This window comes from Panthera onca, chromosome D2 (genome assembly GCF_046562875.1).
Source record: "Panthera onca isolate mPanOnc1 chromosome D2, mPanOnc1 haplotype 2, whole genome shotgun sequence".
Lineage (NCBI taxonomy): Eukaryota > Metazoa > Chordata > Mammalia > Carnivora > Felidae > Panthera > Panthera onca.
Window position 1 is genome coordinate 39951768 of NC_138349.1, and position 27621 is coordinate 39979388.

General features: G+C 41.4%; 1 protein-coding gene across 6 annotated transcripts in view; it reads right to left on the reverse strand.

Annotated features, from left to right (window-relative positions):
• WASHC2A (WASH complex subunit 2A) overlaps window positions 1-27621 on the reverse strand; it is a 62176-nt gene that overhangs the window by 4267 nt on the left and 30288 nt on the right. For 3 of the 6 annotated variants that reach the window (XM_078434525.2, XM_078434524.2, XM_078434523.2), the window contains exons 18-28: window positions 25675-25776; window positions 24019-24150; window positions 20609-20778; window positions 15879-15981; window positions 10538-10690; window positions 7201-7383; window positions 4211-4339; window positions 4000-4080; window positions 3263-3388; window positions 2042-2104; window positions 1472-1684 (exon numbers count right to left, since the gene is read on the reverse strand). In XM_078434525.2, the coding sequence (XP_078290651.2) occupies window positions 1472-1684; window positions 2042-2104; window positions 3263-3388; window positions 4000-4080; window positions 4211-4339; window positions 7201-7383; window positions 10538-10690; window positions 15879-15981; window positions 20609-20778; window positions 24019-24150; window positions 25675-25776 (1455 nt within the window). The remainder of the gene's footprint in view (window positions 1-1471; window positions 1685-2041; window positions 2105-3262; window positions 3389-3999; window positions 4081-4210; window positions 4340-7200; window positions 7384-10537; window positions 10691-15878; window positions 15982-20608; window positions 20779-24018; window positions 24151-25674; window positions 25777-27621) is intronic. The other 3 variants (XM_078434526.2, XM_078434527.2, XM_078434528.2) reach the window with 2 other exon arrangements.

Consider the following 27621-nt stretch of genomic DNA (forward strand, 5'->3'; position numbering starts at 1 on the left):
TCCAAGACTATGTTACTCTTAATCCTTTAGTGTTCCCCACGGAGTCTTTGCAGGGAAATTTCTGTTTAATTTCATACAAAAGGCTTCATCTGCTGCTGGAACCCTGCAAAGTAGGCATGCTGGTTCTCTGTGTGCCACAACCCTTCACGGCCCTTACTCTGCCCTTGGTTTACATGTGGGTCTCTTTCAAGAGAGAATTAGGGGGAATTCTAGTGCTAACCTTTACAAGAGGCTAGCCTACAATCAGGCTTCAAAACCAGGAAGATAAGAGACAATCAAAGACAGGGAATCTAACGTGCTCTTCTCTTCAAGTCAACAAACACTAAATTTAAATGTTGAATATTTGACATAAAAAATGTGGCTTAGAAATCAGAACTTTTAATATAACCTCAAAACAGAAGTTACTCATTAGCAATAATGCAGTATTTGTGATATTTTCCAAAATATACAATCAAGTAGTTTTAAGAAGGTACAAGCTTCTTTGGCCAAAGTACTTGGCTATGTTTACCTATTTCAAGGAAATTTCACAAATAATTTTATGAAGTAGCCGATGTAAACTTACCCTCCCCCTCACCAAAGGCTGACAAAAAATAGAACAAAAAGAAGGATATTTTATTTTTCACGAGGAAAAGAGTTTTGGAAACGCTTAAAATGAATGTATTCACCAGAGTTATCTTAGGTGCTGTTGCTTACTCAGACATCAGCTAAGATTTTCTAGAGAAGGAAGACTAGGTAGAAAAAAGAGAACCAACTAAAATGAAAGCAAAACCTCGAAGAGCTCAGTCCATGCAGCACATACCCACACAGTCCTGTGGAACAGGGTGACAGGACCATGCCAGCCGGGAAGTAACTGCCATGGGATCTCAGAGAAGGGAGCCTAACACAAGAGGGCACCAGGGGAAATATCACAGAAGCAGTGAAGTTTGAGCAGTCTGTCGATGAGCAAGAGCACTGCTGACAGAGGTAGCAGCACGAGCTGCTGGCAGCAGTGGGTGGTTGTGTGTGTGTTCAAGGAATGGTGCCTGGTGTGACTGCAGTGTAGGCTGACGGTGTGGAGTGGTTGGTGGGCAAGGTGGAACTTTCGGTTAGCGTGGATTGTAAGAGGCTTTAATACCAAACCGAGGAGCCTGAATGTCCTCCTTTGGGCAGTAAGGAGCCAGCAGAGGAGGGACACGATCTGCTCTGTTTAGGCCTGCAGGTGGCAATGCAGGAGAGCTTGGAGACAGTGGGACTTCACTGTGGATACTGAGCAGAATGTAAAAGTAACAAACACGGGCAATGGAAAAGTGGACGCAGAATTAGGAAGGTGTAAGGAGGGTGGAGAGGCTGAAGGAAGGCTGAGGTGCCTCCTTCAAATGGGAGGCAGCCTATGATTGTATAACTGATGGACTAGTTAGAAATATACAAGTTATTCTGGATTAAAAAAAAAAAAAAAAAAAGGCAAGAAAGCAAGCAAAGGTGGCTTCATCACCTTATTTGCACTGTGTAAGGTGTCTGCCTGAGCTGGAAGATCGAAACTCACGCCGGCCTCCCCACTACTAGGAAGAGCGGGCATACTTTCCAGACCGTGGATCCTCTCGGGTTCAGATGAAGGAAAAGCCAATTCTGGAAAAACAGGTTTTACTCCAGAGATCTGGGGAGCCGCTGCAGGCAGCAAGGCTGCTGGATTAATCGCTAAATTTGCCTAAAAGAGAAAAATGACACTTACTCTGTATGTCTTCTTAAACTCAGCAGTCTATGATTACTAGTGTAACACGTGACAAGAGACGCGGTGTACATAATGTATAATACAACAGGAGAGAGAGAAAAATGCAGGGAAGTCTCCCGATCAAGTCTTAGAATTAAAATAGAGGATTATATACCTGTGCCCACCACTGGGACCAAAGAAAAGATGTTACAGACGCAGCACACAAGAAGCAACAACTAGAGGGTGGGGAAGAGATGCGAAAATGCCTGGCAACAGTTGACAAAAGTAAATATTCAAAAAAGTTTATAGATGCCACAAGGCAGGCAGTGAAGATTCCAGACACGTTATAATTACTTGTATTTTCCAGATCCGAGGGGATGGTTCTTTGGTTTTAAATGGAGCGGGACCTGGTGAGTCCTGTGTGAAATTACATTTGGTTAACAATCCATTAGGGAAATAGAAAGAAAAGTGTCTCTTGGATTACACTTATGTCTATTAAATTTGATGGAAGGTGAAGCTGTCACTTTCTGTGATTCTAATTAGGGAAAGGCATTCAAATCTCTCCTGGGGCCTCAAAATCTTTCACTTAGGCCTCTTCTTCTGCTGTGTGAGTGGAACGCTGGCAGACCGTGAATGGAGTAAAGGCAGACAAAGATCATGAATTAGATTCGTAAGAACCACAGGGTTATCAGAGTACCAAAATCTGACCAGTTGGCAAAATTACCATGCTGGTTATCCCACACAGCAAATATCACAGAGCACACAGAAAATTCACCCACAACCTAACGCACTGAGGTTCTAGAAGCAAAGGAAGTTGAAACTTGGGACAAGTCGTTGGAGACGTGCTATTCCCAGGGCTTTGTTTTCACAGCTCAGGACACTGAAGCCTCTGAGACATCCAGAGACAGCTGCAATCCAGAACCAGAACTCACTTTCTAGTCATGGCCTGTTCCCAGGAGGAGCTCCGGAGAGAAGACTGCTGAGAACAGAGACCTATCAGCAGTGACCTCAGAAGAGGTAACCAAGAAAATAGGGGAACCAAGGGGAACCAAGGAATTGGATACAATTTATGTTTAATTCTAATGTAATTCTACTCCAAGGTAGTCCAAAGGGAGAAATGGAGGTTCTAAGGGGAAGAAGATTCTTCACCCTGTATTAACTCTACCTTGGAACTGAATTTGAAGGTCGTCCAAAAACAGTAATCACAAGTATAGCTTCATGAGACTGGAGTGTACAGTGAGAATAGATGAGGCGGCAGAGAAGTGTGTTTAAAACAAAACAAAAGAAAACAAAAACACAGTAGGGGAGCCTGGCTGGTTCAGTTGGTAGAGCATACAAATCTTGATCTCTAGGTCATGAGTTCAAGCCCCACACTGGATGTAGAGCTTTACTTTAAAAATTGTTTTAATTAGAAAAAGAAATTTTTTTTTAAACCATACAATAAAGAGAGAGTAGTCGTCCTAGCTGTTATTTCCTCCCTAATCAAGAGAACTCTGAATACCCTTGGGTATGCATGATGGAGTCCCTCTGTCCTGGGATACAAGCAAGAGCTGAAAGTCCTTAAGCAGTTCTAACCTGAGGTGTTTCCGGTTTCAATGTGCTTTTTTCTTTGATACCCTGCTGAGTGGATTCAGGATGTTTCTGGTTCTTGACAGAGGATACAGAGTGGTCTTTTTTCACTACCTTCTTCTTTTCTGAGATCTTCAAAAGAAAAAGAATACCAACCACCTGTCATCTATCAGAAATTTTAAAGAAAAATCATAATACATAAAAACAATCTGGCTTCTGAGTTTTGGATCATTTCTCGAATGAGAGTTGAACTAATACAACATTTGAACATTTCAACATTAGGTGAACTAATACAACTAATGTAGCATTTCAGAAATGGCATTCTAAAGACCGTGACCTTCTCGGGAGTTCCTACTATGCTAAACAAAATAGAGAGTGCTTAACAAAATCTACTGGGGTGGGGACAAATGACACAAACAGGCTAACACTCAAATTTAAAGCTTTGCACCTGAAAGGCATGGGTATTTAGTCACCGTGTGGCACGCACTGGTCTTTCAATAAACAACTTAAAAACCAAACAAATCTGTAATACAGTAAGAGCTTGGGTTAGTTAATGCTTTAATGTTAATCAGGAAACATAAGATGAGGACACCACAAACGCTATCATCAGCGTGCCATTTGCCATTCCTTCACTGGTAAGCGCCAAAATTCTCTGCGTGTTTTCCTTACTCTTGTAAGTACACATTAATTTCCTTCCCAGAGGCCTTCCCCACACCCCAGTATTGAGAGCAAAAGGCTGATACCAAAGGCTGTGACTTGGCAGGGCTGAAAAGATCATCATCTTCGTCATCCCCAAATAGGCTCCCAGCACTTGGCTCTAGTAACTGGAATAGACAAAACTCAGATTCAATATTCAAAACAAAAGCAGTTTACAAAAAGAGCCAGGTGAGCTATTGACTTATAATATCTAATACAGTAACAAAGTCATGATGTGAAGAACCTTTTGAAACTGACCCTGGTTTTCTTGGTGCCAGAGAAGAGGTCAACATCTGGATCATTGTCCTTCTGGAGCTTGTGACTAAAAAGGAGCTCTTCATCCTGAAAGACACCTGTGCTCTTTGGGCGGGTATCAGGATCAGGACCCTGGAAAAAAGAGGAGTTGTAAGGATTTACCTCAAGGAAATCACAGCTACAAACATGCAACTACAGAGATATCCCCTGCAGCTGTTTCCAATGACTACAGGCTGGACACAGCCTAAGTGCCAATCACAAAGGGAATGACACATTCACACAACACAAGGCTATGGAGCTCCCAGAGATAGTGGGAAATACGTTTGCAAATGCAGATCTGGAATACATTAACATATACATCATCTGGAAAGATCCTCCTTCAGCCTGTAACAAATGTCTGAACTTTTTATTTATAAAACAACCCATTAATTCCATAATGAGAAACATTTTAAGGGTGAAAACACAGAATCAAGTAAGTTTTCTCCATCTCATTTCCAAAGGGAAGAAGAGCAGCTGACTTAATACCAGAAACTACACAGTGGTCAAGTGTGTATCCCTAATCTGTCAGCGTCTTACTCTAAAGACCTGGCACAGGGATGATGAGCCAACCTTCTCCTATGCCCACCCACCTTCCATCCCACTATCTTCCAAACAAGTTATTTTTGTTTGATAGGGTAGCTGACATTTGAAAATTACTATTCACATTACTTGATTTGACACTGTAATATCCCAGACATGACATTCTTAAATACTTCCCTATTTCTTCTTTATTTTTTGCTTTTTTGTTTTTGTTATTTCCAGGGGGCCGATTCAGAAGAGCTCTTCTTTATGTTAAGTACAAGCTACTGTAACAGAGCAGTGGAAGGAATGCCCCAAGTCAGAGACCCAAGTCCTTGAAGGGGATTGATAGGAACAAAGGCTGGACACAAGGACAATGATAAGTAAGGTACACATTAAAAACCCGAGGACACAACATCCTGACCTTGTGGCTTGCAAGACCCTGGGGCTGACAGACCAAAGACCCACAAGTGCAGAACGCGCATTCTCCTCTTCCACCTCTGCCCAGGGTAACCCCTAGACTGGTCACAATGCTTTTGCTTTGCGGGTACAACCCTCCCACCCCGACAATGGAGAAAGGCTGCCATGACCTTTCCTATACAATCTTTGAAGGGTCAAAAACTACCTCTCCCAACCTGTGGGAGGAGCTCCCCAAAGGACTGGAAGCAGCCTCCATTAGAGACCACCCCAGCTCCCAGCCCAGAGAGACCCTATAACATCCAATCTCAAAACAAACTGAGGACAGGCTTCACCTGACAGAACCTGCCCGCTCTCCCACCTTGAGAGTGTTTCCGCTTTCATAAATTCCTTCGTGCTACTTTCCTTCTGGCTGTTTTTATTTGAAAGCAGAGCCTCACATAAATCTTGTGTGGAATCCAAGAACAGAGACTTCCATTCACACAATGCAGACTCTCTCACCCATAACATTTAGTATCACGACCACAGATGAAACAAAAGAACCCTCACAACTGAGGAGATGTGTCACATTAAAAATTCACTAATTATTATTACTGACTATACATAAAAACCCACAGCAACACAGTAACACAGTAGCTAAGTTTAAAAGTTTCATGACCATTGGGGCACCTGGGTGGCTCAGCTGGTTAAGCATCCAACTCTTGGTTTCAGCTCAAGGTCACAATCTCACGGTTCAGGCCCCACATCAAGCTCCACGATGGCAGTGTGGAGCCTGCTCGAGATTCTCTCTTTCCCTCTCTCTCTCTCTCTGCCTCCCCCACTCACTTTCTCTGTCTCTCTCAAAAAATGAAGAAACTTAAAAAGTAAACAAATACATAAAAATAAATAAATGAAAATATTTTTTTAAAAGTTTCACGACCATGAAAATCACAGTACAAAATCACACAGAGTAAAAGACTGGAAGAAAATACAGCAAGTAATTCATATTCACTCTGTGTAGCTCTCGTTCATAAACAGGGTTATACTTCTACTGTAATAAAAAATAATAAAACACTTTTTTATAGAAATCAACATGGACCATTTCCTCAGTTTGGTTTACGAAAAGCACTGGCAATATGGCCTGCACCTGTTTGGGTTTCTTTTTTTTTTAAATATCTCTATTGAGATAAAATTCATACACCATAGAATTCACCTAGCGTGTAATTCAGTGATTTTTAGTATATTCACAGAGTTGTGCAAACACCACCACCAGGTAAGTTTAGAACTTTCCCATTACCCCAAAAGAAACGCCAAACCTATTAGCAGTCACTCTCCATTCTCATCCATCCATTCCCCCAGACCCCGGCAACCACTTCTACTTTGTAGCTCTATGGATTTGCCAATTCAGAACATTCAAATAAATGGAATCATAAAATACGTAGTCCTTTATCACTGGTTTCTTTCTTTCAGCATGTTTTCAAGGTTCATCATGTTGCAGCATGTATCCGTAACTTATTCCTTTTATTGCCAAATAATATGCCATTTTGAATAGATACACTACATTGTTTATCCACTCATCAACTGATAGACTTTGAGTTCTTTCCATCTTCTGACTATAATAAATATAAATATATATATATATATATATATATATATATATATATAATATAAATAACGCTGTTAAGAACATTACATTCTAGTTGTGTGTGAATATGTCTTCATTACTCTTAGATATATACCCAGGAGTGGAATTGCTGGGCCTTGTGGGGGACTCATGTTTAACAATTTCAGGAACTACCGAATTGTTTTCTGAAGTGGCTACACTAATTTACATTCCCAACAGCAACGCAGGAGGATTCTAGTTTCCCCACACCCTCAACCACATGTGGCCATTACAGAAAAAAATCAACAAGTGCTAGTGAAGATGAAGAGAAACCAGAACGCTCAATTCTTTAGTAACTCATATGACAGAACTGACACCTTAAAATGAGATTCTTTGACCCTTTCAAAACCCTGAAACTTCATTGCTTTTTGCTCACCTTTCCCACTTCTTTCTTTGGAGCGTGGATGCTGTTTTGATCTTCTGTTTTATCTTCTTCCTCATCAAATAAACTAAGAACAGTTTTGGTTCTACTTTTGGTTCCTTTGTCCAAGGGGGATGATGAAGAAAATAAATCAGAATGCTCGACCGACTCCTGAGTAGATACAGTCAAAGGTCCTCCCTGAAAATGGAAACGGTAAAAAAAAAAAAATAAAAAAAAATAAGTAACATCTAGAAATACAAATTCTACTGAGGGGCCTTCCCAACTCTTCATTAATTCAATAACTGCGACATTTGCATGTTTCAGGGCACTACAGCTAATCACATTAATCCCAAGTAACAAAATACTAAGGTCAACTCTCAATCAGCTACTCCAACAGAGACTCTTACACAGGTAATTCACAGCCAAAGATTATTTTTCCAACCAGTTTAAAGTCACAGGTCCCTCCGGCCTATCAAGAGATATACATATTTACAACCCTGATCTACATCAGTTGCTCATGAGCTATAAATAACTTGCCAGTCACAATGAGAAAGAATGAAATATGGCCCTTTGTAGCAACGTGGACGGAACTGGAGAGTGTTATGCTAAGTGAAATAAGCCATACAGAGAAAGACAGATACCATATGTTTTCACTCTTATGTGGATCCTGAGAAACTTAACAGGAACCCATGGGGGAGGAGAAGGAAAAAAGAAAAAAAAAAAAAAAAAGAGAGAGGTTGGAGTGGGAGAGAGCCAAAGCATAAGAGACTCTTAAAAAATGAGAACAAACTGAGGGCTGATGGGGGGTGGGAGGGAGGGGAGGGTGGGTGATGGGTATTGAAGAGGGCATCTTTTGGGATTAGCACTGGGTGTTGTATGGAAACCAATTTGACAATAAATTTCATATATTAAATAAATAAATAAATAAATAAATAAATGTCAAAAAAATAATAAAATACATTAAAATTAAAAAATAATAATAATAATAACTTGCCAGTCATAGAGAAAGCACAAATATCCATCACTAGGAGTGGATCATATTATTTCCTAGTATTTAATTAATACCTAAGTCCCAAGAAGAAACCTGACAAAATTACTTAAATTGTAGAAGGCTCACACTGTATTATGCAATTATAAGAATCACCAAAATGATCCTAAAATGTAGCATTTATTCATTCAACAAGTTCCACATTTCAAGTAAGATACCATTGATTTTAAGATCCACTATTACTCTATGAACCACTGAGAAAGAAAAAAACAAGTCTAAAATATGCCACTGATTGTGAAACGCATCCTAATTTGAGTGGTTAAACTGTGAAAACTATGCTTGTTTGAAGAAATATGTAATTTTTTTTTTTTAAGTTTATTTATTTTGAGAGAGACAGAGATAGTGTGAATGGGGAAGGGGCAGAGAGAGAGGGGGGGGGGAGAGAGAGAGAGAGAGAGAGAGAGAGAGAGAGAGAGAATCCCAAGCAGGTTCTGAGCTGCCAGTGTAGAGCCTGATGCGGGCCTTGAACCCACAAAGCCACAAGATAATGACCTGAGCCAAAACCAAGACTTGAACACTTAACTGACTGAGCCACCCAGGCACCCCAGAAGAAATACGTAATTTAAAAGTGCCTAGGAGGGGCGCCTGGGTGGCGCAGTCGGTTAAGCCTCCGACTTCAGCCAGGTCACGATCTCGCGGTCCGTGAGTTCGAGCCCCGCATCAGGCTCTGGGTCGATGGCTCGGAGCCTGGAGCCTGTTTCCGATTCTGTGTCTCCCTCTCTCTCTGCCCCTCCCCCGTTCATGCTCTGTCTCTCTCTGTCCCAAAAATAAATAAAAAAACGTTGAAAAAAAAAAAAAAAAAAAAAAAAAAGTGCCTAGGGGCGCCTGGGTGGCTCAGTCGGTTAAGCGTCCGACTTCGGCTTAGGTCATGATCTCACGGTCTGAGAGTTTGAGCCCTGCGTCAGGCTCTGTGCTGACAGCTCAGAGCCTGGAGCCTGTTTCAGATTCTGTGTCTCCCTCTCTCTCTGCCCCTCCCCTGTTCACGCTCTGTCTCTCTCTGTCTCAAAAATAAATAAACGTTAAAAAAAAAAAAAAAATTTTAAAAGTGCCTAGTATGGGGGTGCCTGGGTGGCTCAGTCAGTTAAGTGATGACTCTTGATTTCAGCTCAGGTCATGATCTCACAGTTTGTGAGTGTGAGCCCCGTGTCAGGCTCTGCACTGACAGTGTGGATTCTCTGCTTGGGAGAAGCAGAGATTCTTGGGATTCTCTCTCTCCTTCTCTCTGCCCCTCTCCTGCTCATGCTCTCCCTCTCTCTCTCAAAGTAAATAAAACTTAAAAAATAAATAAATAAATAAATAAAAATAAAAGTGGCTAGTATGTGTGAGGTAACATGCTAAGTACTACAGATAAAATGATGAGCAAAAGAAACCTGGTCCCAATCCTCAAGGAGCTTCCACTCAAGTCAGGGCCAGCAGCACAATAAGCAATTAGAATTCAAGTATGGAAGGGGCTATGACTGGGGTAACTTGGGCTACAGGAACAGAGAACAGGTCCACATAGAAACTACAGGTAGACAATGTCACAGTGTCTCAGGCACAAGTGAAAAATTTGTTATCACTGCAGCTCTAAGGAGCCTCAACAGGAAAAGTATATACAATATTCTTCACACAGGTCCTGAAACAGAGGTTAAATGTGAATAGCTGAACACGCAGAGAACAGGAAAGGTTAGAAATAAAAGAGGTGCACATCACTGACCTCCAGGTGCAGCCAGCAGCCTTTTCACAGGCTCCTACAGGAGATAACAGACCACCCAGGAGAAGAAAGCAAAGGTTTTAGAAGAGAGATAAATTTCACTTTGCTCTCTAATTCACAGCCAACACCCACTAAATGTAAAGGAATGGGAAACTAAAATCTTAAAACTGCCATTTTAATTCAAGTACAAGTGGAAGCAGGGATAACAGAAATGCTACAAAGAGAACAAGTCAGAAAGAGCAAACATGCAGAGAGAAAACCAAAATGAAAAACAAGATGTGGAAGAACACCCTGGAGAGAGAAAGGCAAAACGGACATGGGCACAAGATGACAAAAGAATGTAAAACAGGAGACACGCACATCACTGTGTGCACATTTGCCCAGAAAAGAGACCCAACAGCAAGAACGATGTTGAAGGTTTCCCCGAATGGAGGGATCCGATTTTCTTCTTCAGACTTTTCAGTATTTTCAAAATATTCAACAAAGTAGCCATTTATTTTCTGTGGTAGAAAAAGGTAAGGGTGTGTGCATTTGTGTGTGGGTGTGTCTGCATTTTACAAACCATGAGAAACAAACACCTCAGAATATAAATGCAAAAAAAAGAAGTCTACCTTTTCTGACTCCTCAACCAAATGAGTGCTCCCCACTGCTGATGAGTCTTTGCCACCATCAACCTTCTTATCCCCAGGTTTCACTCCGAATGGTGCCTCCTTTTCTTCGTCGCTGAACAGCAAAGGTGGTACTTCAGGGGCAGTCTCTCTTTTCTACCAAAAGAAAAGCAAATGACATCCTTAAAAACAAAACTGTGGGGGTGCCTGGGTGGCTCAGTCGGTTGAGCATCCGACTCTTGATTTGGGCTCAGGTCATGATCCCAGGGTTGTGGGATCGAGCCTCACATTGGGATGTGCGCGGAGCGTGGAGCCTACTTAAGATTCTCTCTCTCCCACTGCCCTTTCCCCACTTGTGTGCTCGCTTGCTTGCTCTCTCTCTCTCTCTAATTAAAAAAAAAAGTGTGCTTTACTAGCATGACAACATAAAGAACAAGGTGAAACCACAATCTTCTTGAGGGAGTTAGTGAAATGTGGAGGGAGAGACAGTGCGGGAAGTGAAGTGGGCACAAACAGGGAGAAGCAATAAACGCCACCACCTCACTTATAGACACAGCACTTCACAGCTTCTGCCACTGTAACGCCTGCACCTGTCTCCGTGTGTCCATTCACTTCACAGATACTGCTATTGATTAGAACCTTATGTCTGACTCCCAGATAACCACTAGTCTCTCCTCTCTGCCTCCGTCCTCCCGCATTTCAGGTCAATGATGTCATCCAGAGCTGCCTCTGCTAAAAGAAAATACGCACCAGATTGCTTCATCTCTCGCCCCAAAGCTGCACTATTTGCATTAAGTAAATGCTAAATGTGACTATCAACTAATACCTCATCTTCTCCCTTTGTTTACCTGCATCTTACCAATCTTCCCTATTCCTTTTCTTCTTTTAAGTTTATTTATTTTGAGAGAGAGAGCACAAGCAGATGAGGGGCGGAGAGAAAGAGAGGCAGAATCCCAAGCAGGCTCTCCGCCATCAACACAGAGCCTGATGCAGGGCTTGAACTCACAAACCGTGAGATCATGACCTGAGCCAAGATCAGGAGTCAGACGCTTAACCGACAGAGCCACTCAGGTGCCCTCAATCTTCACTATTCCTTAAACCTACCGTGAATTTGCACCCTTCCCTACTGTCTGTAGAAGCAAATCCTCATCTTTCAAGCAAGGCCCAGCTTGAGGTCCCCATAAAGGTTTCTCTACCTTCTTCAGTAAGTATCAGTTGCTACACTGGTAAGATTATTTATCTGTCTACCTCGCTTTTATTTTCTTCTTAACTTACATTAATAGCTATCACATATGTCTGTCTATTCCCTTGAAAGGATAATATAATTCAACAGCGAGTCATGGTGTTTGATACCAAGTAGATGGTCCACACCAGTTTGTGAGCACTTTGCTCAATCTGTCATGTTCCTGATGGGGGAGGCAGGGATTTCAGGGATTAGAAAACTGAGGTTATGTGACTCACCTAGAGTTATCAGCATCCTTGGGGAAAATGATCAAAAATTCTTGAGGAAAAACTATAACTCTATCATACCAACTAGGTGAGACGTTATGAGGAAGTAAGCTTTGAAGCAATATCTAAATCAAGTTAGGAAGACAGATTTGGGAAATCAAAGAAGAATGCTCCTTAACTATGAGAGAGAAAAAAATTATAAATGAAGTAAAAAATAGAGTAAGATTTTTAATTATTGTTAGGAAGAGGTCCTTAAAATGTATAATCAGTTTTAACCTGAAATAAAAGGCTGGAAACCCACAAAACAATTTCAGAAGAGGTAAGGCAATACTGAAGTGATTAAAGGAAAAACTTTTGGTGGAATGCACTGGGCTCTCTGAAAACCACATACAACTTCAACGCAAACCGGTCAGGGTGAAAAATGAGACTTTAGTATGGCCCCTTAAACCAAGGAAAACGCCACCCAAACTATCGGTTGCAAATCTTCCTAAAGATAAAGCTGACTTCATCTTCATCGTGAAATTAATTTCTTTGACAGGTTTATAACAGAGTCACAGCTAACTTTAAAATATTCTAGGATCTCTAAACAAAAAAAAAGTGTTTTATACACTGCTGTCTGAAGGGAACTGTATTTCACAAATGGTAAGAATCTGTGTACAGTTTGTTCAGCTACGTGAGATGTAGATCTTTGACCCTCTGTCTTATTTAACAGTCATAATTACTACAGGTTGAAAGAAGTTTTCCATTTCCATGCCCTTTAAAATTTATTAGGTTATTGCTCATTTATCTAGAGAAGAAGTTATTATTTACAATCTACAATGAAAAACCACTCAGATCTCCTGACCCTTTTAACCACAGAACCACTTGATGTCATCTTTAGGGAGACGCCAAGTATGGGTGATTCGAAGAAAAGATCACGAGCACCTCAGAAGCAGCAGGAGGGAGCCCCGGGGCCCAGGGAACACAGCATGTTCCTCCCAATGCTGAAGGCTTCTGGTGCAAGCTGTGCACACCCACTTAGCGGGAATACGGTGGAGGAAAAAAGTCCCTAAATCATCAACTGACAAGTGCCTGGTCTGGGAAGCTTCCACAGGACAAGTTAACAGTTGCACTATGTCTGACAAAATGAAAACTGCTTCCCGATGAGAGAGACAACAACCTTCTCTGGAGTAATCTGGGACAGCAAGAGTCACCTAAAGCACACGGAGAGTGAGGCTGGAAGAGATGAGTCCAGTGTGAATGAGATTACGGGTGGCACTGCAGGCTCAGGCATTTGTGACAAGGACATGATAGGATCAGGCTGCCTTTAAGAACAGAACCAGAGCAACAGCAAGAAGGGCAGATGAAAGGAAGGAGCATTCGAGGAGAGGCCAGATAAGAAATTATCTCAGTAGTCAAGGCTAAAGATGACCCGGAAGTTGGGATGGAAAGAGACATCCCTAGAGGCGCTGGTGTGGCGCAGCGTCCTGATCTTGATCTCGGCTCAAGTCACGATCTCACAGTTAGTGAGCTGCAGCCCCGCACTGGACTGTGCGCTGAAGGCACAGAGCCTTTTTGGGATTCCGTCTCTCCTTCTCTCTGCCCTTCTCTCACTTGTGCTCTCTCAAAAAATAAAATAAATAAATAAACTTTAAAATAATTTAAAAACTTAAAAAAAAAAGGGGGGGGGGAGAGAGATCCCTAATAAACAGGAAACAGTGACAATTACTCCATCAAAGGCAAAATAAGTCACACATACCCTGGGACAGCTACACTACGGAATACTGATAGTGGTGAAAAAAGAAGCTAAAGCTTATGGAAATGAAAAACATGCCGCAGGACAAAACAACTTACAGAAAAATGTACAACATGACCTCATTTAACTAAATAGAGTGAATGCCCGGAAACAGGCCTGAAAGGGGTGACAATGCACTGTTACCAATGACTACTCTGGCAGGAGCATAAGGACTTTGTATTCTCCGTGCATTTTCTAAACCTTTTTAAAGAAGACATCCACATATTACTGCATAATGTAAAATAAACTTGAAACAAAAATTATTTAGGAGGAATGGAAAAACCAAGTATCAGCCTCTAGAAAACAGAAGTTCAAAGGCTCCTTTACAGTCTTATCTCTCCTTCATGCAGGAGACAGGAGACAAACCTATGCAGGTAACAGGGACTTGGTCACCCATCACCACGGTGGGAGGAGGAGGGCCTTCCTCATCAAGCATGGGTGGCAGAGTTGCCGTGGTGGCTGCTCCAACGTAGGAGGGGTCCCACGGGCTCATCCCTTCTTCCTGGTCTTAAGTGTCTTTTTGCCTCTATCACGTGCCAGATTTGAATGGCGTGGAGTTGGGAGTCGAAGGCCTGACAGCAGGCTGTGAGTTGGCTTGATTCTTGGCCTTTTAGGCTAACCCAGGTCAGATAAAGGAGTTCTAATCCATGGGGTCTAGCCTAAAAAGTTCTACATTTCCCTTCGGGGCTGTTAGCAATTGCCAGCTGGCAGTAAAATAGCTGTTTGGCCTCATTTTGTTCTATGTGCACACACTCACATACACCCACTAAGGAATGAGCTGGGGAAAGATGAATGACAGGCCAGGGCAGGATCCCAGTATGCCCAGGTTCCCTGGATAAATGTAACATAATGCCAGCTTCCTCTCATTCTTTAATACTCCTTTTTGATATAACTAACATCGAGATTGGCTAAATCTTTAGCTGAGGTGATTGTGGTAGTGATGTCATTTAGATGTAATCACTGGAATCCTTTACACCAGATGCCACTGATGGACTTTTTTTTATTACATACTTTAACTTTTTTAATGTTTTTTTAGGGGCACCTGGGTGGCTCATGATCTCACGGTTCAGGAGTTCAAGCCCCGCATCAAGCTCTGTGCTGACAGCTCAGAGGCTGGAGCCTGCTTCACGATTCTGTCTGTCTCTCTCTCTCTGCCCCTCCCCTGCTCGCTCTCCCTCTCTCTGTCTTTCTCTCTCTCTCTCCCTCCCAAAAATAAATATTAAAAACATATATATTTAATGTTTTTTAGGTTTATTTATGTAGGTAATCTCTAAACCCAACATGGGGCTCAAACTCATGACCCTGAGATCAAGAGCCGTGTGCTCTACTGACTAAACCAGCCAGGTGCCCCCTTTACCTTAATTTTTTTAAAAATTTTAACCATGGCAAAAAACAAAATGTATCATCTTAACCATTTATAATTCAGCAGTGTTAAAAATATTCACATTGTTATGCCACCAATCTCCAGAATTTTTCCATCTTGCAAAACTGAAACTGTCCCCTTGAACAACTCCCCATTTCCCTCTCCTGCTAGCCCCTGGCAACCACTAGTCTACTTTCAGCTTCCATGAATTTCCCTACTCCAGGTACCTCATGTAAGTAGCATCATATACTATTTGCCTTTTTCTGACTGGCTTATTTCACTCAATATAAAGTCCTCAAGGTTCATCCTTGTTCTGGCAGGTGCCAGAATTTCCTTCCGTTTTACTGACTGGCTATTCACATAAACCGGGACCAAAGCGTTGGTACTTGAAACATGTTCCTGAAAGGAATAATGTGTGCCTTAACTGACCTGGTCTAATGTTTGCACAATTCCATGCCACTGGGGCTAAGCCTGGCGACCTGCCCAGAACTGCAACGGTGCTCTCCCCTCAGACTTCAGAAACCCACCCCTGATGCTGAAGGGGCTGCAGGACATGAAGGAACCCTTTCCCCCCCACGCTTTGCACATGTGCTTCATCAAACACCATAACTAGATGATCTATTTCTAAAACTAGGCAAATAGGTTTTTCCATTAGACTTAGCCCACAAGGTCAGGTTTAGGAGCTGATTCAGGGAAGTATCACTATTCACATAAGATCATGGCAAGGATATTTCCTGGGTCTAGGAGGTCAAGAATACCGTTGCTGCAGGAGGAACAGATGCAGGAGGAGAGCCAAAGAGAGAGCTTCCACTATCGGCATCATCTTCAAAGAGGAGTGACACTCTCTGGGTCTTCTTTTGGCTATACAATCAAGCAAAAGGTCAAATTAAAGGCAGGTATGATTAAAAAAATATATACAATATTCCTTCCAGGCCATACTTACAGGAACCCACCTACCACCAAAACACCCAAGACATCTGCTGACCTTACATAGTTGAAAGCAAATGAGAAAAACTTTTGAAGTAGGTGCCATTTGTGTCTAGCAAATCATCAGCCTGTCTCTCATCCTTATGTGGAAGAGTTCAGGGGCCTTCTCTACTTGTCCCTTTGATTCACTGTAGGAGCACTAACCGTTAGCTTTGCAAGTATTTAGTATACGTGCTGCTGAAGCGAGCACTAGCTTTGCAAGTATTTAAAAGCATGTATGGGGATGCTGGGAGGAGAGGTAGGTTTGGAGTAAAAATACTACAAAGATTTGCATTATTCAATCTTATAAGGACCATTAGCTTTCTAGAATTCTCTAGATACACAGAAACGAGATCTCCAGCATTTGTTTTCAATAAAGAATATAGTGGGGTTGGGGTGGGGGGGAGCACCTGGCTGGTTCAGTCAGTAGAACATGTGACTCTTGATTCCAGAGTCATGAGCTCAAGCCCCATGTTGGGTGTGGAGCCTACTTAAAAACAAAACAAAACAAAACCAAAAACAGTGTGAAGTTAAAATATTGAGAGAAAGAGAGAGAGAGAATATACTGGGCCCTTTCAGCCACAGCTCTCGTCACCACCTTCCTCTAGCTGGTCTTCACCTACCTTCTCACCTAGATTCTGCCCTGGCTCCACAGAGAAGGTAACCAATAAACAGAACAAATACTGATCAGAGCTTTTAAGGGACAGATATATGAAAGTGGAGAATCACAGGGAGGCTTAGCAATAGACATGGGGAATCCAGAACAGAAAGCATTCTAACTACTCAAAGGTCAAGTTCCAGTTTTCACCATGTGATAAGGAATCATCCAACTAGCACACTACAGAATTACCAAAGTAATGCAAACTTTAAATTCAATTTTAGCTAGCTAAAAGTAATACTAACATGTTATTTCACCAAATTGTTTACCATCTATATCTACTTACGTTAGAATATAATTAACATACACACTAATAAGTCTATGTATTATAACCTTTTTTGTAAGTTTAATTATTAGCAAGACACTAGGAAACTTATTCATTAGTTTAATACCTACTTCTGCCTATATCTTAAAAAAAACAAAAACAAAAACAAATACAAAAAAACTAAGGATCACAGACTAGGGAACAAAACTAACCAAATAGTTGAGTGCACTTAATTGGACATACACACTAAAGAATGGTTAAACATTAAGACTATACCCTGGATAAGTTATAAAAGCAAAAAGCCAATTTGTAATGACACAGTACGGTAGTATCTAATATACCTTTATGGATATACACCAATAAAAATTTATATAAATTATAACCAAAACAGTTGACTTCTAGATGACGAGCAATCACTATATCAGATGCCTAAAGAATACCAGAAACCAAGGGGCGCCTGGGTGGCTCAGTTAAGCATCCAACTTCGGCTCAGGTCATGATCTTACAGTTTGTGGGTTCGAGCCCCGCATCAGGCTGACAGCTTGGAGCCTGGAGCCTGCTTTGGATTCTGTCTCCCTCTCTCTCTGCCCCTGTCCTGCTTGAACTCTGTCTCTCTCTCAAAAATAAATAAAACACTATATAAAAAAAAAAAAAAAAAAAGAATACCAGAAACCTCATTAAGCAACTATAGCAAGAAAATATCCCATGCATGATTTTCTGAACAAGCAATTTCTTTTTTTTATTCTTAATGTTTATTTATTTTTGAGAGAGACAGAGTGTGAGCGGGGAAGGGGCAGAGAGAGGAGACACAGAATCTGAATCAGGCTCCAGGCTCTGATCTGTCAGCACAGAGCCCAATGTGGGGCTCAAACTCACAAACTGTGAGATCATGACCTGAGCTAAAGTCAGACACTTAACCAACTAAGCGTGAACAAGTAATTTCTTTTTTTTTAATTAAAAAAAAATTTTAATGTTTATTCATTTTTGAGACAATGCAAGAGACAGAGTGCAAGCAGTGGAGGGGCAGACAGAGGGAGACACAGAATCTGAAGCAGGCTCCAGGCTCTGAACTGTCAGCCCAGAGCCCGACGTGGGGCTCGAACTCACAAACCGTGAGATCATGACCTCAACCAAAGTCGGATGCTTAACTGACTGAGCCACCCAGGCGCCCCATGAACAAGTAATTTCTAAAAAAAAAAAAACAAAACACAGCAAAACACCAAACCAATCCACAAAAAATATCTGATGACAGATTCTGAAGGTAAGCTACAGAAAACTAGTTAGCTCTCTGGCCAGAGCTCTAATAGGAAACAACAGCCAGTCCTTAACGTTGGCTCTCACTCCACATACTCAGCAACTGCTGGTTAAGTTTGGCCCTCCCATGGAGATCTGTCCTCAGAAGAAAAATATGCTGCTCAGCGAACTAGGGTGTTTCTCATTATAAATAACAGGTTAAGTATTTTGATTTATTTGAAAGGTACAGACATGAGAAAACATTCAGATAACCACAGAGCCTATTGCCTAAACCAGGACATTTCTGAGAGTGAAAGGGAAATTATTATTAGTCGTCATGCTGGAATGGCAGGCACAAACCAGGGCTGTCCAGGCAAGCCAGGACACCTAAGTGCCCAGCTAACCAGGCAGTATTTCACAACTCTGTTAAAGTCACAGAGCTTCTTTCTGTTTTCAGAATGGTTTTGAGATATAATTTACAAACCATAAAATCTACCCCTTTATAATATGCACTTCACTGGTTTTTAGTATAGTTAGAGTTGTGCAACCATCACCACAATCTAGGTTCACAGTATTTCCATCAATCCAAAATGACGCCTCGGGGCGCCTGGGTGGCGCAGTCGGTTAAGCGTCCGACTTCAGCCAGGTCACGATCTCGCGGTCCGTGAGTTCGAGCCCCGCGTCAGGCTCTGGGCTGATGGCTCGGAGCCTGGAGCCTGTTTCCGATTCTGTGTCTCCCTCTCTCTCTGCCCCTCCCCCGTTCATGCTCTGTCTCTCTCTGTCCCAAAAATAAATAAAAAACGTTGAAAAAAAAAATTTAAAAAAAAAAAAAAAAACAAAAAAAACAAAATGACGCCTCATGCCTGTTAACAGACTCAATTCTCCTCGCCCCAGGCAAACACTAATTTACTTTCTGTCTCCATAGATTTATCTGTTCTGGACATTATATACAAAGGGAACCGTGCATGTGGTCCTCTGTGACTGGCTGCTTTCAATTAACACGATATGTAAGGTTCAACTATGTTGTAGCACGTATCAATACTTTATTCCTTCTTATTGCTGAGTCAGAGTTCATTGTATGGATAGAACGTATTTTCTGCATCCTCTCGTCAGTTGATGGGATGTTTGGCTTATTTCCACTTTCTGGCTTCTACGAATAATGCTACAATGAACAATCATATGTAAGTGTTTGTGTAGACATGTTTTCATTTCTCTTGAGCATCTACCCAAGAATGAAATTAAGTCCTAGAGTAACTCCATATTTAACTTTTTAAGGAACTGCTGGACTGTTCCCCAAAGTGGCACCATTTTACATTCCCACCAGCATTGTGTGAGGGCTCCAATTCTTCCACCGTCGCAGACTATGAGTCTGGAGTTCTCTCTGGTCCAGCAAGAGAGCGGACACAGAATTGAATATGAGAGAGGCTGATGTCCGGGAGGAGACACGAGCCCTGACAGGGGTTTTGTCTCTGTATTTATTGAGTTCACAAGATATTACCCACGTGGTGAACGTGAAGAAAAAAAGATCTTACACACAGAGACGTGGAGAAAACAATCGGAAGTAATCATTAACTTGTGTGTATAAGAAGCAAAGGGTCTGGGGGACAAGTGGAGTTTGTGATCAAGGTACAACAGTATATTGGAGTCAGACGGAAAGTAATTTCCTACAGGCAAGATAACAAGTTACTCGTGATCCCATTGAGACACGGATCCCATTGGTTGCGGTTTTCCGCCCTAAGCTTTTTTCTAACCCATTTCTGTAAATAGAACCTATTTCCCCACATTCCACATCCCCTCCTACACTTGCTATTGTCTGTAAAGCAACATGTTACAACACCAATACAGCCCATGCTCAGTCTATGAAATATCCTGCTGGCTTTAGTTCAAGTATTCATGTGGACACCACCTAGATCAGCTAAGAATTACCAGCCACTGGTGTGACAAAGCACTGCTCTGCAAAGAATCATCCTCCTAACAGGGTGTTTTTCAATGCTGAGCAGATTTCCATTCAAATGAGAAACTTAAGTAACCCAGACCAAACTTTACACTCTACAGGGCATCTCAGAGGAAAAACAAAAACAAAAGATAACAAGCTGCACTTAAATCCCTAACAAACTAAGAAAAATAATATTCAGGGGTTAAAAAAAATAATTAGAAGAAATTAGGCAAATCTGCTAACAAAAACATTTCCCAGTATTGGGGGAAAATACCTTACAAGTGAAAATCAAACACATTCTCCTTTGTATAACTACTAGGTAATGAATGATCATCATGTCACCCCCAAGTAACTGACATCTTATGTATCAAATACCTTTACTTATTACGACAGACACTTGCTAAATGATTTCTTACAATGACTACCTCACCTGTCCTTAGCAACAGCAAACAGATCATCTTCATCATCCTCCTCAAAGAGGCTGGTCTTTTTCACAGCCTTAGCCTCCTGCTCCTGATTGGTCCCAGAGCCCCTTAGTTCTCCTTTAGATCTGTTGTCAGACGCTGAGTTCATCTGTGAATCAGTAACATTCCACTGATCCTTAAAATATAAAATATGTATTAAAACCCAGTGACCATTCAGATGAAGGAACCTGGAAATAAAATAAAATTTAAGTTCCATTAAATTGTATTTACACTAAATACTTAATCAAGTACATCACTCTTGAAGAGAACTCATGACTGGGACTTTCCTCTGAACTCAAATCTAGACAGCTGGGTTCTTTGACCTCGCAAACTTTCTGCCTTCCTCCTCCATCACTACACTATGTTTCTCCCCTCTATGGTCCTATTCTGGGTTAGGAAAAGGGAGGTTGTCTACCCTTAGGAGATTCAAAATTATTTACAAAGAAATTGAGAAGACAAATGTCAAAAAAAAAAAATCAAGAGCACTCAACTTTGGAGGAAAATTATACATTTCGATTCAAAAATCTTGAAGCAGGCTGTACAAAAATGTATAGAATGCTCACACAATGCACATATAAACAAGACACAATGAAAGATGCTGGTGACCCCTTCCATCAACAAAAGTCTGAAATTGACCTTTAGAAAGCATTTAGGGGAACCCCACTTGGCTATGCTCTCACCTCTGGGAACTCCTGAACACTTACATAAGTGGTCCTTTGGTCTCTATACAGTCTAGAGCTTCTCCAATCAAAGTGGGGTCCACAACCAGCAGCATGTGTCATACAGAATTCTGGTTTGATCCCAGACTTTCTGAATCAGAACCTGTATTTGTTAACAGGATGCCCAGGTGATTTCTTCACATGTTATGGTCTGCGAAGTGCTCCTCTAGGGCAGTAAGGCTCAAGAGTGACTATACACTGGAATTCCCAGGAGAACTTTAGAAAATTCCAAGGACAGACCATCTGCCAAACTACTTAATTCAGAATCTCCAGCCCTGGAATTCAGTAAGAGTACTCTTTAAAGTTCTCCAGCTGATTCCAATGGGTAGCCAAGGCTGAGAATCACTGTTCTAGAACACTGGGTATCTTTACTCAGCCAAGTACTGTTGCTCCCAGCTTTAGCTAATATGGTTGACCCTTGAACAACACGGGTTTGAAATGCACATGGATTCTTTTCAATAAATATATGTACAGTATCATTAATGTATTTCCCTTCCTTAGGATTTTAACATTTTATTTCCTCTAGCTTACTTTATTTTAGGTATAGAATGTATGATACATAAAACATGTAAAATATGTGTTAACCAACTGTCTACCTTATTGGTAAGGATTTTGGTCAACAGTAGACTATTTATTAGTAGTTAAGTTTCTGGAGAGTCCAAAGTTATATGTCAATTTTCAACTGCGCAGGAAGTCAGTACCCCTAAATTCCCACATTGTTCAAAATTCCCACATTGTTCAAAAGTCAATTTTGTTTTCATTTTCCCTAAATCATTATAATACTGTGATAGGAAAATTTCCACTTATGGTTGCCCATTACTATAAGGAGAGCAACGACTAACAATGCTAGGAAAAAAAAAATTGAAAATCCATGATAAATTCTGTTGGAAGAGAAAAAGCAAATTATGTTGTGTCATTTTAAATTACTTCCAATAGAAAACATTGATATAGCTACAGTTTCTCCATCCACATCATACCCTCATAATTTTCTTACAATGTTAAAATAAAGAGCAATTATTATAATGCTAGAAGATTTTTAGTATGTTTTAGTTTATTTTTGAGAGAGACAGAAAGAGAAAACATACATACAAGCAGGGAAGGCACAGAGAGAAATGGGGACAGAGGATCTGAAGCAGACTCTGTGCTGACCAGAGAGAGCCCGACGTGGGGCTCAAATTTATGAACCATGAGATCATGACCTGAGTGAAGTCGGACGCTCAACCAACTGAGAAACCCAAGCACCCCAGGGAGATTTGTAATGCTCAGGGTTTTGTTTTTTTTAATTTTTAAAAATGTTTTATTTATTTTTGAGAAAGCATGGGGGGGAAGGGGCAGAAAGGGGAGAGGGGGGACAGAGGATCCAAAGCAGGCTCTGCACTGATAGCAGCAAGCTCAATGCAGGGCTTGAACTCACAAACCGTGAAATCATGACCTGAGCCAAAGTCAGATACTCAATCAAATAAGCCATCCAGATGCCCCAAATGCTCAGGGTTTTTAAAGTCTTTTTCTGTACAACTAAATTAGCAGCTAAACCATATTCACTAGTGACTTTGCTAACTTGTATCTAGATAGCAAATGAAAATATTAAGACTCATATAAAAGGGGTGGGTGCCTAAGTAGCTCAGTCGGTTAAGCATCTGACCTCGCCTCAAGTCATGATGTCGCGGTTTGTGGATGTGAACCCCATTTCGGGTTCAGTGCTGACAGCTCAGAGCCTGCAGCCTGCTTCGGATTCTGTGTCTCTCTCTTTCTCTGCCCCTCCCCCTCTTGTGCTCTGTTATCTCTCTCGCAAAAATAAACACTAAAAAAAAAATAAAAAATAAAAAAAAGACTCATAAAAAAGAAGTTAAGCTTGCATAAATATTACATGTCTAGCTATAATTCTTGATTAATGAAACATAAGGATCATTTAACAATATAAAATAAGGCCTAGGGGTGCCTGGGTGGCTCAGTCAGTTAAGCATACAACTCTTGATCTTGGCTCAGGTCATGATCTTACGGTTCATGAGATTGAGCCCTATGTTGGGCTCTGTGCTGACAGCATGGAGCCTGCTTGGGATTCTCTCTCTCCCTCTCTCTCTCTGCCATTCTCTTGCATGTGCGTGCACTTTCTCTCTCAAAAATAAATAAAAATTTTTTTTAAATAAAATAAAATAAGGCCTAACTCAAGTGAATTAGCACATGTTATAATTTGAGGGGCATACTTACTTTATTCTCAACTGTCATGAAAACATTAACCTTTAAACTAAATACCTTTCTTCCAGAAAAAGAAGAGACAGTTTTGTGAACATAGTCTTTGGTAACTGAACTTCACTGGATATAAAACAGGTAGAAAAAGAAAATATTTAGCAGCTGTAACTTTTTTTTTTCAATTTTTATTTATTTATGAGAGACAGAGAGAGAGAGAGAGAGAGAGCGCGCACACGAGTGGGGGAGGGGCTGAGAGGGAAGGAGGCACAGATTCTGAAGCAGGCTCCAGGCTCTGAGCTGTCAGCACAGATGCCAATGCAGGGCTCGAACACACAAACCATGAGATCATGACCTGAGCTGAAGTCAGACGCTTAACGCTTAACCACTCAGGCATCCCAGGATAGCTATAACTCTTAAATCCCATCAAACAACCTCCTGCTCTTCTCCAGGAGAAACTTGCAACCCACCTCCTCATCACTGCTGAACAATAAGGCAGATGCTTTCTTTCTGGAGGGCTCAGAAGGCTTTGCTTTCTCTTGGCTCTGAGTTAGAAGAGATGATGTCTGCTTCTTAGCAGCTGTTGCCCCAAAAAGATTATCCTAGAAAAACAAATGACAGAAGAGTATGACAACTTCATACACATAAAACAAAACACTTCGATCTTCCATGTCAAATTGTTAGAGAATAAATCTCTAGTCAGGTACAGAATATGTATAACACCTTGGAGAGACAAAAAAATCACAAAATGCCAGTAAATCCCACTTCTCTCTTATGTATATCCCTAAAATAACAGTCTACTATCTTCTCTCACTGTATTCTCCATTCACAGAAGGGAAACAGACCACATGGAACTCAAAGGCAAAACACTTGGGAAGGAGCAGGAGGAGGGTAACTTGAGGATAAGAACACAGAACGAGGAGGAAATCCGGCCCCACTCAGGCCCGCTGTGGGTGGGCCCTGTATGTTCATTAGGGAGACCAGTACAACCTGTGTGGCAGCCAACAACTTGGACCTTTTTCTGAATTAGAAACCAGAGCAATGGATTATTAACAATAAAGAGAAATAGGGAGCTCTTTCCACTCTTCCATACCTACTGAAGTCACACACCTGGGACAGAGGGAAGGCATGACTTGTGTTTCTAGTTAATTTTAAAAAGACAACACAAATTTAAGAAATAATTTACCAGATATAATCACTGGCCTACTGAAGAGCTGATTCTCATAGGTTGAATGGCATTTGCCAAGTTTTGTATAGTCAGGCATTCCCAAAGTATCTATTAAGGTATTTTCACTAAGGTAATAGAAACAAAATCATCAGAGGGCCTGAACCCAAGTTAGAAGAACACTCTCAACAATATACTACAGCAGGTGAATAATCCTGATATGTAAAAATTCAATGAAAGGAGACTTTAAGCAGGGTAGAGTATGGGAAAATAAGGAACAGCCGTGCCAAAAATGAACTGGCATCCAATGGGGATACTAACAACAAGAGCTAATATTTCTGATGTGCCAGGTACAGTGTCAAGAGCTGTACATTAGTTGTGTCGGCTGCTACAATGACCTTATACTCTATTAAGCTATATAAGGTTCAGGAGGTTGAAGTTACTTGCCCAAGGTCCCTGACTTGCAAGTGAAAGCAGGGGTCTGGTGCCAAAGCCCATGAGCTTGGCCACGGCACAGTACTGCATAAGAGGGAAGATTTGGTTTGTCTTCCCTCTTATTTCTTTCCCCCACTTTGCTCTCTCATGCAGGGTAGGAAAGAAAAACAAGGTGAGGACATGCATTTTCTCCTATTCCTGCTTTGTCCAAGACGTTGTGGATCGCTGCGTATAACAAAGATCCATCCTCTATATTTCTTACAGGTAGATTTTTAAAATGAAATCTACAAAGCCTTCCATAAGAGCTGGGCCAAGAATCTAACGTCCTGCCCATTGTACAACTAACAGGACTCAAGGAAGGAATCACTGAGACAAAAACTAAATATTTTTGTTATGTGAGCCTCAGATAATTTGCCTCCCTATCACATTGTTCTACTGTATGAGCCTCTGACTAGAAATCGACATCAGCAATGGTTTTCTACTCCTCAAAAACTTATTTATCTTGCACTACAGTAACAATGTTTACCTCTTCATCTTCATCATCAAAAAGCGAGACCGACGTGGGGAGTTTGCTAGGCAGGAGAGATGCCTCTTTTGACTTACTCACATTTTGTGAAGAAAACAAATCCTGTTGGATCAAGATTAAAGTTCCTGGTTAACAAGACAGACCACATTCTTTGAAGTATCAATTAAACATAAAACATTGAAGACTATAATATAATGGCTGCGTGAGTCTAGGTCTCTTCGTGACAGAGAAAGTGGCTGAGAACACGTGTCAGTTTCTCCTAGCAGAGTGCAGCACAGAACCCACATGTGAGAAAGAAGATGCCACCATAGAACTCCAGGTGGCCTCACTGGAGGTTTCTATACTCCCACGTGGACATTTTCCAATCAATCTCTTATTGTGCTAAAAAAGTAGCAAAGACTTCCTTTTTTTGTCCTAAGAATCAGAATGATGAAACAGATTCAATACTGGAAATAGAGCTAGATTCCCAAATTACTGGATTTAGGACTTTGTTTTATTTACTAACACCCTCTTCTCCTCTTAGAAGAGTATTACACTGCTTCTTTCAAATAAATACGAATTCATATTTTATTTTAAAATATTTGGTATTCTACTTGAACTATAGCTAAGAGATTTTGCAAAAGATATTGTAGACTCTAAAAAACTTCCAAAATGTGGTGGTGTCAGCCTATGATACAAACTGAGCTGCATGAATTAGAAACATAAAATGGGACACCTATTCCCTTAGGACAGGAACGTGAATACACAAGAGCCAGACAATTAAATAGCACAAGAACATAGTTTCTAAGACCTCTATGGATAATTTCTTTTTATTATGGAATCCACATCTACTCTCAAACATAGACCTACAGATTTCATTAACTGAGAAGAACTCTTCTCGGCCCAATGGACTCACCTGGACCCCATGGAGTTCCACGGGTTGGCTGAGGTAAAGAGACCACATAGGGGAAGCTACAGGCTCCCACGCCTCTCCTGCATTTTACACACTAGCAAGATTGCATTTCAGGAAAGATCTCACTGCACTGCTTCACTTTTTCTTGCCTAGGCACTCTGACAGTACCCAATAAAGACAATCTATGACTGTGTACATGGGACAAAGGCTTTGGTGGTCGTTATGAAACCTGTCTGCAAATTCTTTTATACTCCTGCCATCAACAAGTGGAGTCTGCATTCCTGCTCTTAAACCCTGGCGGGCCTTTGTGACTGCCTCAATAATGCTGCCATCCAAGGCTAGGTTACAAAAAGCAACACAGCCTCTGCACAGCTCTCTGGGGAATCTCACCTTGAAGCCCTGCGCCACCCTGAGAACCCACCTTCCCTGAAGCTGCCATGCTAGGAGACCACATGGAGATAGAGAGGGGTGCCCCGAGAGCCCCAGCTGTCTGAGTCTTTCTCACCCAGGTACCAGACGTATGAGAGGATTCTCAGCCCAGCCACCTTCAGACTGGAAGCATGTGAGAGACCCTAAGTGAAAAGCACCTAGCTGAACCCACTCCACTTCTAGAACCATAAGAGATCATAAAACTTACTGGGGTTGTCAGCTACTAAGTTTTGGAGTGATTTATCTCACAGTAATAAGGAACTGGAACACCTTTTAAGTCACGGAAATTGCTCACATTTGGTTTCTTCATGTAATTGACAACTATTTGTTGGCTTCTCAAGTGCCAAGCACTAGTCTAGGTGTGTGAGGAGGATGTTTCCTCCTCTCCTGCTCTCATGCAGCTCATTCTAGCTTATTCTCAGCTTATCTGAGATAACCCACAAGCACACAAGAAGTGTCACACGGCAACACATACCGTGAAGCACAGAACGGAAGAGAGGGCAAGGAGTGCAGCGTGGCACATGCTAGCAGGTTTGTAATCATGCAAAGGGCCATTGGGGGAGACCTCAAAAAAGAACTATAGAAAGTAAGGAAGCAAGGCATCCAGTTTCTGGGAACAGCACTCC